The sequence below is a fragment of the Bufo bufo genome, chromosome 10, assembly GCF_905171765.1.
Source record: "Bufo bufo chromosome 10, aBufBuf1.1, whole genome shotgun sequence".
Classification (NCBI taxonomy): Eukaryota; Metazoa; Chordata; class Amphibia; order Anura; family Bufonidae; genus Bufo; species Bufo bufo.
In genome coordinates, this window is record NC_053398.1 from 145,864,085 (window position 1) to 145,880,630 (window position 16,546).

A 16,546-nucleotide genomic window follows, 5' to 3' on the forward strand; every position below is an offset into this window, starting at 1 on the left:
AGGAGATTTCTGTTTGCCAGCTTGCTGACTGTTGTGATTTAGTATAAGTAACTTCCATTCATTCTATATATTGGGGTTCAGAAGGTGCTCTGTAACCTCTGTGGGGGCGCATGTGGCTGACACGTAAGATCTTTCAGCCACATGGAGGTGAGGGGTGACCCCCTTACTGCCACACCCGTGGTTTGTGGGTACATATCGGGGCACAGTCCTTCCTCCCGGATGTCGTCTTTGGAGACGTTTACAGCTCTGTGTGCTCTGCCTTTTCCTCCGCCATCTTTTGAGGAAGGTCTTTGGTCCAGAATTCGTACTTTGCAGCCTTCAGTTGCTTGGAAGCTTTCTGCTCCAGGTCAATCTCCAGGAAGTCTTCATCGTGGTCGTACTGTGGCCAGTGGACCAGGCCTGGCCCATTGGGATCACTGTGGAAGAGGAGAAATAGATCAGCATCATCCAGACCAAGGAGAATGTACAGTGATCGATGACTGATGCTCGAGGAGGTGCCGTGGAGGAGTCTGGGGGTGCACGGACTACAGCATGGGGCGTTGTGCGTCAGGAACAGTGTGGACCCACCACTACAGCCGATACACCACATATAGGATCTGCCCGTCACCCACACACGCCATCTGACACAGCTCGAGTCTCATACCCAGTGCGGGCAAAGTTGGCCCAGTATCTCATGAAGGTCCTGCTCAGATCCTCCTCTTCCTTTGTGAAGGCTCCTGTGAATAAAACCAGAAAGTCAGACTAAACAACGTGGTGGATAAGTGTACAAGACACCGGAGCTGACAACCGCACAGGGCATGGCGTGGAGTCAGCACATTATAATAACAGGCACAATAAAGGGGGGAACCGACTGTGACCAAACCGAGCTGGTCATATCGTGATATTATACAGGACACTGAGCCCCAAAAGTGCTACAGCCCTGTGTCATGACGGCGCGTCATTGTGGAAAATAAGGACAAAACATGGAGGAAAGTACAAACTGCATGAGGGTTCATAATTAAGAAGACCTCCGACCATTCTCTGAGTGCATCACCTGTGAACAAAATGTCGCCCTTCAAAAATGGACCTCCTATCACAAAGAACAGCTCTTCCCCGTGATCAGCCTTCACAAAGTCCGGCTTAGATTCTGCAAACAAAGATGGACGGTGCTGGAACTCGTAGAAGTAGGTGGGATGGCCAGAATCTACAATGAGAGAAGGTTAGTGTCACAGGAGCGATGCTCTGCACGGGACATTAAAAAGGGTGAAATGCCCTGAGACCAGTGTACCAGGGACACAGTATACACCAGGAGGTCATTCTTGTGCCACATACCTCTGTGATACTTGGCCGTTCTCAGCGCCGGCATAACAAAGATGAGGTCTCCGACCAGATCTACGAAGCGGTTCCGGATTTCAGCAGGGTCAGTCTCATCTCCGACATACTCGTCTAGCAGGAGACTAATGGCGCCAGAGAATATACCCTGAAATATATGAAGACGTTCTCAGAATGTCACAGAAGACGAGAAGCAATGAGGCCGAAGGAGCTGCTTCTGGCGGAGGCTGCAGAGCTGGGTGATGGTGGCAGAGGCCGCAGAGCTGGGTGATATTGGCAGAGGCCGCTGAGCTGGGTAATGGTGGCAGAGGCTGCAGAGCTGGGTGATGGTGGCAGAGGCCGCAGAGCTGGGTGATGGTGGCAGAGGCCGCAGAGCTGGGTGATGGTGGCAGAGGCCGCTGAGCTGGGTAATGGTGGCAGAGGCCGCTGAGCTGGGTAATGGTGGCAGAGGCCACAGAGCTGGGTAATGGTGGCAGAGGCCACAGAGCTGGGTGATGGTGGCAGAGGCCGCAGAGCTGGGTGATGGTGGCAGAGGCCGCTGAGCTGGGTGATGGTGGCAGAGGCCACAGAGCTGGGTGATGGTGGCAAAGGCCGCAGAGCTGGGTGATGGTGGCAAAGGCCGCAGAGATGGGTGATGGTGGCAAAGGCCGCAGAGCTGGGTGATGGTGGCAAAGGCCGCTTAGCTGGGTGATGGTGGCAAAGGCTGCAGAGCTGGGTGATGGTGGCAGAGGCCGCAGAGCTGGGTGGCGTTGGGCAGCGAGGGGCCGCTGGGCATTAAGACACGCACCAGTGCAAATATCGCAGCCTGTGCCCAATGGCAGTGTGTTCTCATGTGTTGAGATACAAGTAGTTCCCGATCCTTAATTGAGTCCCCACATGGATAAACTTCAGCCATTGCCCACAGTAGAGCCTCACTCCACTCCACCAAACCGTCCTCCAATAATTCATATAAAGGGCAATTCTCCAATGGAGATCCAGTCCGTAAGGTACAAAAAGTGCCGTCTTTGTTATCGTCTTCATAGACACATATTCACAGTCTTGTCCACAAGCGTAATAAGAACGCTGACTTTCCATACCCCATACCCCCGCGGTCACCTACCATATTTGGGAAGCTCTTCAGGATTTCATGCCCCTTTTCTCGCTCCATTCCTTCTTTTATTCCTGTGATGTTCATAGACTGGGAATGAAAGAAGTAGAACTCTCATCATTGTGGAGATCATTAGGATTATCCGAGGATGTCCTCCTGTGTCATTCTTACCGACAGCATGTTCCATCCAAACTCCTGGTTATTGACTCCAGTCATAAATGGCACAGGGTTCACCTCTTTATTAGCCAGAATCTGTTCCACAGGTTTAGGGAAGAACGCCCCATCGATGCTCGCAGGCAGAGGCATGAAGTGCTGGAGGCAGAGAAAAGTGACAGGTGAGCAGTGGACCCCATGAAAGCTACCCTTAACCTGTGAGCATGTGAGAATACACCCCCAAAGCGGCAGTCAAGGTGTGGGCGGCGATTTGGATGCCTGTGACAAGGATGAACTGCCAGAGCAGAGGACAGGCAGTGTGGTCATGGGGACACTGGAGCAGAGGACAGGCAGTGTGGTCATGGGGACAATGGAGCAGAGGACAGACAGTGTGATCATGGGGACACTGGAGCAGAGGACAGGCATTGTGGTCATGGGGACACTGGAGCAGAAGACAGGCAGTGTGTTCATGGGGACACTGGAGCAGAAGACAGGCAGTGTGTTCATGGGGACACTGGAGCAGAAGACAGGCAGTGTGGTCATGGGGACACTGGAGAAGAAGACAGGCAGTGTGGTCATGGGGACACTGGAGAAGAAGACAGGCAGTGTGGTCATGGGGACACTGGAGCAGAGGACAGGCAGTGTGGTCATGGGGGCACTGGAGCAGAGGACAGGAAGTGTGGTCATGGGGACACTGGAGCAGAGGACAGGAAGTGTGGTCATGGGGACACTGGAGCAGAGGACAGGCAGTGTGGTCATGGGGACACTGGAGCAGAGGACAGGCAGTGTGATCATGGGGACACTGGAGAAGAAGACATGCAGTGTGGTCATGGGGACACTGGAGCAGAGGACAGGCAGTGTGGTCATGGGGACACTGGAGCAGAGGACAGGAAGTGTGGTCATGGGGACACTGGAGCAGAGGACAGGAAGTGTGGTCATGGGGACACTGGAGCAGAGGACAGGCAGTGTGGTCATGGGGCCACTGGAGCAGAGGACAGGCAGTGTGGTCATGGGGACACTGGAGCAGAGGACAGGCAGTGTGGTCATGGGGACACTGGAGCAGAGGACAGGCAGTGTGGTCATGGGTACACTGGAGCAGAGGACAGGCAGTGTGGTCATGGGGACACTGGAGCAGAGGATAGGCAGTGTGGTCATGGGGACACTGGAGCAGAGGACAGGCAGTGTGGTCATGGGGACACTGGAGAAGAAGACAGGCAGTGTGGTCATGGGGACACTGGAGCAGAGGACAGGCAGTGTGGTCATGGGGACACTGCAGCAGAGGACAGGCAGTGTGGTCATGGGGACACTGGAGCAGAGGACAGGAAGTGTGGTCATGGGGACACTGGAGCAGAGGACAGGAAGTGTGGTCATGGGGACACTGGAGCAGAGGACAGGCAGTGTGGTCATGGGGACACTGGAGCAGAGGACAGAAAGTGTGGTCATGGGGACACTGGAGCAGAGGACAGGCAGTGTGGTCATGGGGACACTGGAGCAGAGGACAGGCAGTGTTGTCATGGGGACACTGGAGAAGAAGACAAGCAGTGTGGTCATGGGGACACTGGAGCAGAGGACAGGCAGTGTGGTCATGGGGACACTGGAGCAGAGGGCAGGAAGTGTGGTCATGGGGACACTGGAGCAGAGGACAGGCAGTGTGGTCATGGGGACACTGGAGCAGAGGACAGGCAGTGTGTTCATGGGGACACTGGAGCAGAGGACAGGCAGTGTGGTCATGGGGACACTGGAGCAGAGGACAGGCAGTGTGGTCATGGGGACACTGGAGCAGAGGATAGGCAGTGTGGTCATGGGGACACTGGAGCAGAGGACAGGCAGTGTGGTCATGGGGACACTGGAGCAGAGGACAGGCAGTGTGTCGACAGGTGGCTGTGCGATGGCCTCCAGCTCCAGAAGCCTATTAGGCCCTGCCAGAAGCATGATACTCAGCAGTACAGGAGTATCACAGTCTGTTATACCCACGATCAGTAGTCTCTGGTCGGTCTAAAATAAAACATCTAAGAAGTTTTACATAAAAAGTATGTGGATCATGGAGGGGTCTGCGGTGTGACAGGCAGTGTACAGACAGGCCATACACCGGCCTCACCTTTCTCCTCATCTGACTGCCCTGATGTCTCCTCATCTGACTGCCCTGATGTCTCCTCATCTGACTGCCCTGATGTCTCCTCATCGCTTTTGTTTCTTGCAGCTACAGTCAGGGGATTTAACCCTCACACCCCCTTTCTGAAGAGATTCCGGTTACATTAGCTGTAGGGAAGCATTGAGAGGGTTAAATCCCATTATTCCTAAAATAGACAGGTTTTTTCATGAGGAGACCCGAGAAGCAGCAGGAAGGTGAACCAATCAACACAGAAGGTTATTTTCTCTATGCAGTGCCGTCCCCTCCTTTCTGATGCCCTAGGCACGTGCCCTTATGTGCCTTGTGAATACCGCCCTGCTGGTCGTACCATAGAAGCTCCGATAGACACGATCTCTTCCTCAGACTTCACCTTCAGACAGTCCAACAGTGTGTCCACACCGCAGCCCGAAAAATTGGCCACAATCTGCAAAGGTGAAGCATAAAATCTGATTATGGGAGGAACTCCGGATATTCAGCTATATGTGCACACAAAATACACTGGGCTGTAGGAAATGTTGTCTAGCCACACAAGCAGCACAGAGTGCTTCAGGAGAGTAGTGCGATGATCCTGTCCCTGCCCCCCCCCCCCCCCCCCCATGTAATCATGTTGTGGGGCTATGTCTGAAAGCACTCGCGGGGGTCAGCACAAGCCAAAAGCACCATCTCTGCCAAAGCTCCATATTGCCTTAGCGCTTGGCAGTTAATCATGGCAGTTGGACAGGAGACGGAGATGCTGTGCACTACTCAGACCCAGTTACACACAGCACAGGTCTGCTACAATATTGTCTCACTCAGGCTCTGGCTGCTCTTCTCATCACTATGGCTTCTCCTTTCATATTCATCCACACCGTCCCCCCTCTGTCCCTTCTCTCCACATCAGTCCCTCCTTCCCTCACCCTTGTTCAGTTCCCATACACTTTACACCCTCATACTTTACACTGACCCATCTCCCTCCATGATGCAGCATACAAAACACCAATGTAAATCTCTCACCCACTTGCTGCCTTTTTCTGTTCTCCTGCTACTAGCTGCAGGGGATATTTCACCAAACCCTGGCCCTCCCTCTGTTGCTAACTTCTCCTCTGCCACACACAGAAACCCCACCAATCTGATTAATGTTCACTGCACGTCCTCTCCAGTCTCTTTTAACTGCGCACTCTGGAACGCACGGTCGGTTCGTATCAAACTCCCCACAATCCATGATTTCTTCCTCTCTCGCTCTCTGAACTCGCTAGCCCTTACAGAAACCTGGCTTCACCCCTCGGACACTGCATCCCCTGCTGCCCTATCCTATGGTGGACTTCACTTCTCCCATACCCCCAGACCTGATGACAGGCATGGTGGAGGAGTAGGCATACTACTTTCTCCACAGTGCACATTTCAGGTCATTCCCCCTGTACCCTCTCTCACATTCCCCTCTTTTGAGGTTCACACCATCAGACTCTTCCATCCATTCCCCCTGAGAGTTGCAGTTGTCTATCGTCCCCCAGCCCCCCCTTCCTTCCCCCCCAATTTCGGGATCACTTTGCAGCTTGGCTTCCTCACTTCCTCTCTTCTTAATCACCAACTCTTATTATGGGTGATTTTAATATCCCCATTGATGATCCCATCTCCCCATCAGTCGCTCACTTTCTTTCTTTTACCTCCTCTCTTGGCCTATCACAACTCACTTCCTCTAATACGCATGAACAGGGCAGTATACTTGATCTAGTCTTCTTCCGTCACGGCTCAGTCTCAAACTTTAGTAACTTATCCTTCCCACTTTCTGACCACAATCTTCTTTCATTTACCATAAAGACCTCTCACTTTTCTCATGACAATCCTACTTTTCACACTTACAGAAACCTACACACCATAAGCTGCCAGCAACTTATTAACACCCTACAATTAGCTCTTACCCCAATCACTTCCCTCCCCTGTCCAGACTTGGCTGCCAATCATTACAACCAGACCCTCAAATCCACCCTAGATGAAGCAGCTCCAATATCAATCTGACCCTCTCGACACAGAACACGGCAGCCCTGGCACACACCTGAAACACGCTTTCTCCAGCGCTGCTCCAGATGTGCAGAACGCTTATAGAGAAAATCACGAATACCAGCAGACTTCCTCCATTATAAACTTATGCTCAAAACATACAATTCGGCTCTCAACATTGCCAAACAAAACTACTTCACCTCTCATCTCCTCACTCTCAAATAACCCAAAATGACTTTTTGACACTTTTCACTCCCTTCTAAGCTCTAAAGTTCCTGAACCTGTCACTGACCTCTGCTCTGATGGCATGGCCACTTACTTCAGAGACAAGATTGGCAGTATCCGGCAGGAAATAATCTCCCAGTCCCCAAATAATTTCAATCCTCCTCCCTCCAATTCCTCCACATGCTCTCTCTCCTTTTTTGACCCTATAACAAAGGAAGAAGTTTCCAGGCTTCTTTCTTCTTCTCAACCCACGACCTGTAGCAGTGATCCTATTCCATCACACCTCCTCCAGTCCCTCTCCCTGGCTGTCATCACTCACCTAACTACAATTTTTAACATCTCTCTCTCTTCTGGTATCTTTCCCTCCTCTTTCAAGCACTCTATTATAATCCCACTACTAAAGAAACCATCTCTTGACCCGACCTGTGCTGCTGCTTACTACAAACCTGTTTCTAACCTCCCCATCATCTCTAAACTCCTTGAACGTCTTGTCTACTCTCGCTAAATAAGCTATCTCTCTGCAAACTCTCTTCTTGACCCCTTACAATCTGCCTTCCGCTCTCTTCACTCTAAAGAAACTGCCAATACTAAAGTGTCTAACGATCTCCTAACAGCAAAAAGAAATGGTGACTATTCTCTACTGATTCTTCTGGATCTCTCTGCAGCATTCGATACCATAGACCATAAACTTCTCCTCACCATGCTCCACTCAATTGGCCTTAAGGACACTGCTCTCTCTTGGTTCTCTTCCTATCTCTCTTGTCGCTCCTTTAATGTATCATTCGCTGGCTCTTCTTCTTCTCCTCTTCCTCTTGATGTCGGAGTTCCTCAGGGCTCAGTACTAGGTCCTCTACTCTTCTCCCTCTATACAGCCCTCATCGGACAGACTATCAGTAGATTTGGCTTTCGATACCATCTCTATGCTGACGACACCCAACTATACACTTCCTCCCCTGACATCACCCCTGCTTTACTCCAAAACACCAGTAATTGTCTGGCAGCTGTCTCTAACATCATGTCCTCTCTGTATCTAAAACTGAACCTTTAAACCTCTAAAACTTCTTGTCTTTCCCCCATCTAATAACTCACCTAAACTTGATATCTCAATTTCAGTCTGCAGCACTATCATAACTCCTGTGCAACATGCCCGCTGTCTTAGGGCCACATTTGACTCCGATCTCTCCTTTGTTCCCCATATTCAATCACTTACATGCTCTTGTCGTCTGCACCTCAAGAATATCGCCAGAATCCGCCCTTTTCTTACGGTGGAAACGGCAAAAACTCTTGTTGTTCCCTAGATTCATTCTCGTCTTGACTACTGCAATGCATTACTAATCGGTCTCCCTCTCACTAAACTCTCCCCCGTTCAGTCTGTTCTAAATGCTGCAGCCAGGCTCATCTATCCATCCAACCGATACACTGATGCCACTTATCTGTGCCAGTCACTTCACTGGTTGCCCGTCCACCACAGAATACAGTTCAAACTTCTCACCCTCACCCACAAAGCTCTCCACAGTGCTGCACCTCCATACATCTCCTCCCTTATCTCCATCTACCACCCTACTCGTGCTCTCCGTTCTGTTAACGACCTAAGATTAATAACCTCCATAATTCGTACCTCTCACTCCCGTCTTCAAGACTTTTCTCGAGCTGCACCTACTCTCTGGAATTCTCTGCCCCGGAATACTAGGTCAATCCACAACTTCTCCACCTTCAAACGTGCCTTAAAAACACATCTTTTCAGGCAGGCTTATCAAGCTACCTAAACTGACTCTCCCCGACTAAACCTCCCCCCACCAACTCCTCTGGCCTAAACTCGATCCTCTAGTAGTCCCAAACCCAAAGCAGATTGGCCGGCACCACTCCTGTCAGTTCAATAATGGCTCAAATCCGACTTATCACAAACAACTACCTTATGTGTCACCCCCAATTCCTCATAGATTGTAAGCTCTTGCGAGCAGGGCCCTGACTCCTAGTGTTTCAGTTGCATACTATCCAGTTATTTTTGTTTTGTACATGAACCCTATCAACTTGGAAAGCGCTGCAGAATATTGTGGCGTTATATAAATACATTTTATTATTATGATTATAATTATATCTGTGTATTAACCCTCTTGTGTTCTGCCCATATTCTGCGGTCCACGGCCTCACTCTCTCACTTACATTTCTGATGAACACAACTTCTTCAGTAGACGTGGCCACCAAACCCGGCATTATGGCTACCCCACTCTCGGCAATAGCTCTGTGGAATAAGCCCTTTGCCAAGGGAGACGCCACCTGGATATAGCAGATACACAGCAGGAGATTAGGAGTGCACTTATCCAATATCAGGACCCAAATATCAGCCTCACCAGAACTCACCAGTGCAGAGACGCTGAGTCCCCCCGCAGACTCCCCAAATATAGTCACAGAGTTGGGGTCACCTCCGAAATCTGCAATGTTCTCCTGAACCCACCGAAGAGCTTGAACCTGGTCCAAGAAGCCATAGTTCCCAGGAGCTTTATCATCTCCAGTGCTAGGATGAAGAAACACATAATTCATGTTACCTTTACTGGGGTGATGTGATATATTGGGGCGACATTCATAGCAGATGTGGTGCAAAAAGACCTCAAACCTGGACTCTGAGTCGAACATTGTGCAAAGCAGGTGTCAGCATGTGGCCTTGTATGTACAAGCATGAGAGTCACAGAAACCGTATTGATTACCTCATGAAGCCGAGCAGCCCCAGACGATACTGGATGGATACAACTACAACGTTTTCATAGGCGCTTAATACAGAACCCTCAAACATCATGGATCCCCCCATTATCAGAGCTCCTCCGTGTATGAACACCATGACCTGCACAAGGAGAGGAAGCGTCTATTACTGGTCAGAAAAAATGGGATGACTGTGTCCCAAAACTAACATCAACACCATAAGGGAACTGCCATGGGCACGGTGTCAACCCCACAACCATGAGGTCTGAATTCACAGTTTTATATGCAGGTAAGTACACAAAACACTCACAGGCAGCATCTTCTCCTTCACTCGGTCTTCTGGGGTGAAGATGTCCAGATATAGGCAGTCCTCAGACGCTGGAGGTATGATGAGCTTTGCTTTAAACGCCTTTGCCATCATCTCCATCATGTCAACATTCTGTAGACATCTGTAATATATAAAATACGTGCACTTCACGTGACGATACAGTATGAATGTGTGCTGAGCACTGCCACCAACCTCCATGTCCACTTACATTGGAGCATAGTCTGAGGCCTCCCTCACTGAGCTCCATGCTGTGGGGGGTTCTGGGGCGGCAAATCTCAATGAACCAACTGGAGGTTTGGCGAAGGGGACTCCATAGAAGGCGTGCACAGTCCTGTCTGTTCCCTTTGCAGACGTGGTCTTCCCCCGCAGTTTGCCGTACCGTGTTTCCACTTGAGGTTGGTCATCCGCCTGCGCTAAAGTCACAGAAAGCAGTAGATTACTGCATGCAGAAAAGTGCCTGCCTTATAGTACAAGCTTCCGGCATCCCCTGCTCATTCAGACTCTGCTCACTGCTGGCTCTGGTGATTTGTTGTTTTTGCACTGGACACAATGTGCCGTCATCTGATGGAGGAAAAGGACAATCACTGCCCTCCCCTGCATTATAGGGGCTGAGTTTTGGGGGGTAGGTGTTCTGTCTTACTGACTGTTTCCAATAACAGCAACCCCGGCTGTACATTATCAGCCTGACACCCTCCGCTCTACAGGCCTTTATATGTGTATAGTGAAAAGTAGAGGGGTCCAGCTTCTGATAAAAGGATATCCTTGATTCGATGCGGTAAAATCCATACAAAACAAGACAGATGCTAAATTGGCGCATTTCGGATTTCAAGTTAACGATCCTCACTCGTGATATAAAATGCCGCCTGTGACTCTCCCATATAAATACACATCCTCCAATCACATGCATAGAAACAGCATCACATGATGATCAGGTGGGGGCGAATCACAAAACACGGAATGACAAATCCAACATGTGCAGAAAAACAAAAAAACTTTACATATTCATTGATACTGTGAAATCAAGTCATGTTTTTTGTTCATTCCTGTGGGGAAGTAACTACCAAGTTCGAACATCTAATATGCCGCTCTACTTAGTAGTTTGCGTCTATGGTCACCCCCCCCCCCCCCCCCCCCAACTGGGAGCGTGGCCCTCTCCACTCCCTGAACCCTAAAACTTTTTGTATTACCCTTATGTACAATGGGAAAGTGCAAAGTGCCAGAAGAAACATTGCGTGTTGGATAGTGAGGTATGTCAGATAAATGTCTCCGGATTCTGGATTTAATCTGTTTGGTGGTACATCCTATATATTGCATAGAGCATTCAACACATGTGATTAAATAAACCGCAAACTCAGCGTTGCAGTTAATATATAGTTTTATTCTGTGACTTCTGCCATTCACTGTGGACGTGACTGTTTGACTAAAGGACATATGTTCACATCATGTGCATTTTCTATGGCCGCATTTATAGCTACCCTGATATGAAAGCCACACTGGTTTGGCTTTTGGGTGGTCACAAAAAAAGGCTGGGACTGATCCTATGACCCAAAGTAGGTGCGGGGCAGGGAAGAGGCCTATCAGAGGCCGATGCAGATGACACTGGTGACGTCATCGCGCCGCCTGAGCCTGACAGAGCGGGACACAGGCCGGAAGAGGCCTGCATCACATCGCAGTGTCATGGAGGTAAGTATAAGTGTTTAGTGTTTTAATTATTTTTAGTACAGTATGGCAAGAAGGGGGGTGGGGCCCTATGTACTGGCACATTATGGGGGGGGCTCTATGGGGCATCTAATGGGGGCCCTATATACTGGCACATTATGGGGGGGGCTCTATGGGGCATCTAATGGGGGCCCTATGTACTGGCACATTATGGGGGGGAGCACTATGGGGCATCTAATGGGAGCCCTTCATACTGGCACAGTATGGGGGGGCTCTATGGGGCATCTAATGGGGGCCCTATATACTGGCACATTATGGGGGGGTGCTCTTTGGAGAAAGGGGGGAAAGATCACTATGAGGGCATTATATAGGGGCATTTAATACTGGCACTCATTTTGGTGCCACTATGGGGAAGGGGGGAGAGAAGCATTATGGGGGCATCTATGTGGGGCAGTCTATAGGGGCATTGTATACTGCCACATTTTGAAGGGCACTATGGGGAAGGTGGAGGAGCACTATGGGGGCATCTTCTGGGGGCACTATATAGGAGTATTTTATACTGGCACAAATTATACGGGCTCTACTGGGGGCACTAACAGGAGGTTTTTTATAAAAAAAAAATACTGCCACACAACAGGGTATTTTTGGTATTGGCGCACATTATAAGGGGGTTTTATTAGAACTGGGGGACTATGGGAGCATTATTACTTCTGGGACACAATTACTGTTGGGGGCGCTGTAGGAGCGCTATTACTACTGGTGCACTCTGGTACAGAATTATTACTATTGCTGGGATTTTGGGGAGCACTATTACTGTGGGGGCACCTTGGCACCGTATCAGCTTAGCACAGTTATTTTTGGGGGATATTATGGTTAACCTATTAGTGTCAGGGGCACTATTTGCTGGGTGAAGTAATTTTTTAGAGCATTGGGTTCCAATAATTATTGAAGGGGGCGCTATCTGTGTGTAACTAGTATTTTCAGGGGGTTTATCTGTTTCTGCAGTATAGTTTTGGGGGGCACAGCGTCTCAGTATTGGGAGTGCATGATGGGATGTTGAGAAGGTGGGAGGAAAAGTAGGAAACTAGAGATGGCTGAAAGAAATCATCATGGTGGTCTGGTCTGAATGGAGAAGATGAGGACAGAGAACATCTACATCAAAGGAGAAGTCACTGGATGTAAGAGGTATGGGCCCGATATATGGGTGGGGCTGTGTGGGTGTGGCTTGCTGGTGGGCGGGGACACAGGGGCCCCATAATCTCCTATTGCCCGGGAAGTGCCCCTCCCAAGACCAGACTCTGGATCCGCCACTGGGCCCTGTGTGGTAAAAGTAACGGATTTAATTTTTTCTTGGGTATTTGATTCGGTAACAGGTTCTCCAGTCTATTTCTATCTGATGTTAACGCCGATTGTCCGGCTTTCCTAATGGACGGTGTAGTGTATAGCCTGGAGTGTAACCTAGAGCTGATAGCAGCCGCCTCTTCAGCGAGAGATTGGGTGGTGGAGCGATTACGTCGCGCTCTCACCATTTCTCCTTTTGGTATATTTTTCGTTACATGTGTAGGATGACATTTGCTAGCAGTGTGGGGATCTGTAAGTAACAGAGCAAACCTTTGTTTTTGCACCATCTACATATAAACGCAGATCCAAAAATGCAATAGTAAATAGATCAGGGTGTAGAAGAAAATTCAATGAATCCAAGTTGCCATCAAGATAATCTCCAAAAAGTGGTGTCCGCTGTATCATCTGACCATACACAGAGCAGGTCATCGATATAATGTCCATAACACCTTATGTTAGGAAAGAAGGGATTATTAATAATATCAAACCAAAATCTTCTCTATGGACGGTGAAAATTTCGCCCCATAGAAACACCGGAGACCTGGAGAAAATAACTGCAATCAAACATAAAAAAAATGTATTTAATTTAAAATCGACTGAAATACAGATGGAATCTTGCAGCTCTACAGTATAGTTGCTATAACTTCCCAAAAACCATTTGAGGGCAGAGTTCGCCAAATTATGAGGAATATTCGTATATAATGAGACCACATCAGCTGTAATCCATGTGAAAGCATCGCACCATTCATGAAAAGATTGCAAAACTGTCCCGGCCACATCCGCGCCTCCGATACGTTACGCAGGTGAGCGCTGCAATTTGACTTCCTATATCTACCTGCCTTTATATGGTCTCAGCTCCCCGTAGATCATTTACAGAAGGAGCGACGTTATCCTGTATGGGATCAGAGAACAGGTCTGTCCACCCAGTGGCCTCAGTCGTGACCAGCCAGAATACAATGTAGTATGGTCCACCTCACTATACAATCACCCAACGCCTCTGCGACACAACAGGAAGACCACCTGACTACGACCCCCACAATAAGACCCCAAAGACCCCGCAGGTGGTGACCGAGCTCACCTTATAAAATCTGTTAAGGTGGACAGGGATATTAGCAAGAGATCTGGGCTGTGGCAGGGAAGGGGTTAAGTAATTTGTCATCAGTAAAGATTACATTCTCTTTAGTGGATACAATGTAACAAGCTCTAAAATTAAAAATACACAGAAGGGGGTTTTGTGAGATTTCCAAATAATACGAGACCGTTCATCACATGAGAAATCCTCATCCAAAGTCCATGGACTTGACGGGTGACCTGGAGCGGGAGACATCACCTGCTGAACCCTCATCAACCTTTATAACCACCCCATAAAACACAGCAGTGTCAGCAGCCTGTCATCAAGGGCCCCGGGGACAATGTTACACCTCTAGTTAGATAGCACTAACATAGTCCATAGAGCTGTACAGCCAGAGTCACCAACATCTGATCGTAGTGCAAAAGCTGGGAAAACCTTACTGACCCTTGGAGCTTACACTCTACAGGAAAGAGGACCACACTGACCATAAGAGCTTACACTCTACAGGAGAGAGAGGACACTGACCATAAGAGCTTACACTCTACAGGAGAGACCATAAGAGCTTACACTCTACACTAGAGAGAGGACCCCGCTGACCATAAGAGCTTACACTCTACAGGAAAGAGGACCTCACTGACCATAAGAGCTTACACTGTACAGGAGAGAGAGGACGCTGACCATAAGAGCTTACACTCTACAGGAGAGACCATAAGAGCTTACACTCTGCAGTAAAGAGAGGACCCCGTCGACCACAAAAGCTTACACTCTCCAGGAGATAGAGGACCCCACTGACCATAAGAGCTTACACTCTACAGGAGATAGAGGACCCCACTGACCATAAGAGCTTACACTCTACAGAAGAGAGAGGACCCCACTGACCATAAGAGCTTACACTCTCCAGGAGATAGAGGATTCCACTGACCATAAGAGCTTACACTCTACAGGAGATAGAGGACCCCACTGACCATAAGAGCTTACACTCTACAGGAGAGAGAGGACCCTAACAACCACTTCTGCCGCTCTTCCTGCTCTCATTGTAATGTGTCATTATGAAACAATTAACCGTCTGTGTTCTCTCCGGTGTAATGTTCCTGCACCCTCAGTGCCCCCTCATTGTAATGTCTCCTCACCTGATGCCAGGACCCCCAGAGTTAGGATGCACAGCACAACTACCCTCATCAGAGCCTCCATCGGTGTAGAATGTGCAGAGCTCTGAATAAAGCCGTTACCTGGGATGAGTGCTTTGAGGAGGGGCAGAGCCAGCCCTAGTCTTGTGATTGGCTGCTGGGGGTTTCAATCACGGTGGGATGGACCAGCCTGTATCCGTAGGTGCGGAGAAGTATCATCTATGAGATCAGGATCGTGCCGCGACTTTGTTCTGACGACATGAAATTACACATAAGTGTCCTGACGAGGTGTGTGACTTGCTGCTGACGTCACATAATTATTTTAGGGTACAGTATGGCTGGGATCTGTAGTGCACACGAACTGTACTGTATGCAATTTGTGACCAAATATCTGGTGGGTACTGGATTTTTTTCGGGACTGTTATGGACTCTTGTAGCGGTGGCATTTTGCCATGTAGTACCCAAACCACGTTCCAATCAGTACTTGACCTGTGATTTTGGTGCCACAGATAGCCCTAGTGTTACACAGGCTCACTCTGCAGAGCAGGCTTTGGAGGCTGGTTTGTGTGTCAGTGTAACTGTAGTACAGGTGTTTTATTCACGAGCCAGATACCATGGACTCCCTGCGCGTGTTGTAAAATAAACTACATGGATGCCCCAGCGTGTTGTAGTAAAGTTCCTGTGAGGTGCAGGCGCCGGTACCTGCGCTGCGCTCACCTGTGCTCTCTGACATTTCATATGGTCACAGCAGCTTCACGATGTTTGGAGGATTTCAGTGATGACGGAATTCGCCAATGACTGGGACCGGATGAGAAGCGTGCCACGCGGCTTAATGATTGCCTGCTTATGGTGCGCCTGTTCTTGTAACCTTAGACGCCCCCTTGTTCCCATAAATCCCACCACCCTTCAAGTGCTAAAACACTCGATCCTTGCGTCCGTGCTGCAAATTAAAGAATGTGCCTGTGAGGAATATAGATTATTATTTTATGTCAGCCATGTTCCCAAACCAGCCATCAGCTGTCAGATAGCAGAGGTAGTGAACTCCACAGGGGGGCCCTGCTTCAAAGCCCAGCCAAATGGCAGAGAACCTCTAGCAGGCCACCATTGTTTACAATTTCTCACCTCCATTCAGCCAGCCAGGAACCCAACTAATGGAACAGGAAAAACCTCTCTGCAGGGGGTCTAGGCCATTCCCCAGTTCAATTAACATTATCAGACATCATGGAAGTGGCGATTCATAAGGAATTATGAATCGCCCGTCCATCACAGACATAAACCAGATGCATATTTGTGTCTCTGTGGCCACGATGAATAGGCCCGTGGTCATAGTTTGGTGGTGGAATTCCAGGGAGGGGGAGATATACATCTCCCCACAGAAACCAAATAACGGTACCATGCTTGGAAGCCGGAACCCAGGTGGATCCATTGGTCCCAGAAC

General features: G+C 49.3%; 1 protein-coding gene across 1 annotated transcript; it reads right to left on the reverse strand.

Annotated features, from left to right (window-relative positions):
- Positions 1 to 238: 238 nt before the first annotated feature.
- Positions 239 to 15,172, reverse strand: LOC120981075 (fatty acyl-CoA hydrolase precursor, medium chain-like). The gene is made up of 13 exons (XM_040410555.1): positions 15,112 to 15,172; positions 10,118 to 10,322; positions 9,892 to 10,030; positions 9,590 to 9,723; positions 9,246 to 9,399; positions 9,048 to 9,161; positions 5,011 to 5,106; positions 2,570 to 2,710; positions 2,411 to 2,488; positions 1,312 to 1,459; positions 1,034 to 1,183; positions 644 to 716; positions 239 to 416 (listed from the first exon to the last, which is right to left on the reverse strand). Exons 1-13 carry the CDS (start codon positions 15,170 to 15,172, stop codon positions 239 to 241), a joined length of 1,671 nt encoding a protein of 556 aa, XP_040266489.1.
- Between the last annotated feature and the right edge of the window lie 1,374 nt (positions 15,173 to 16,546).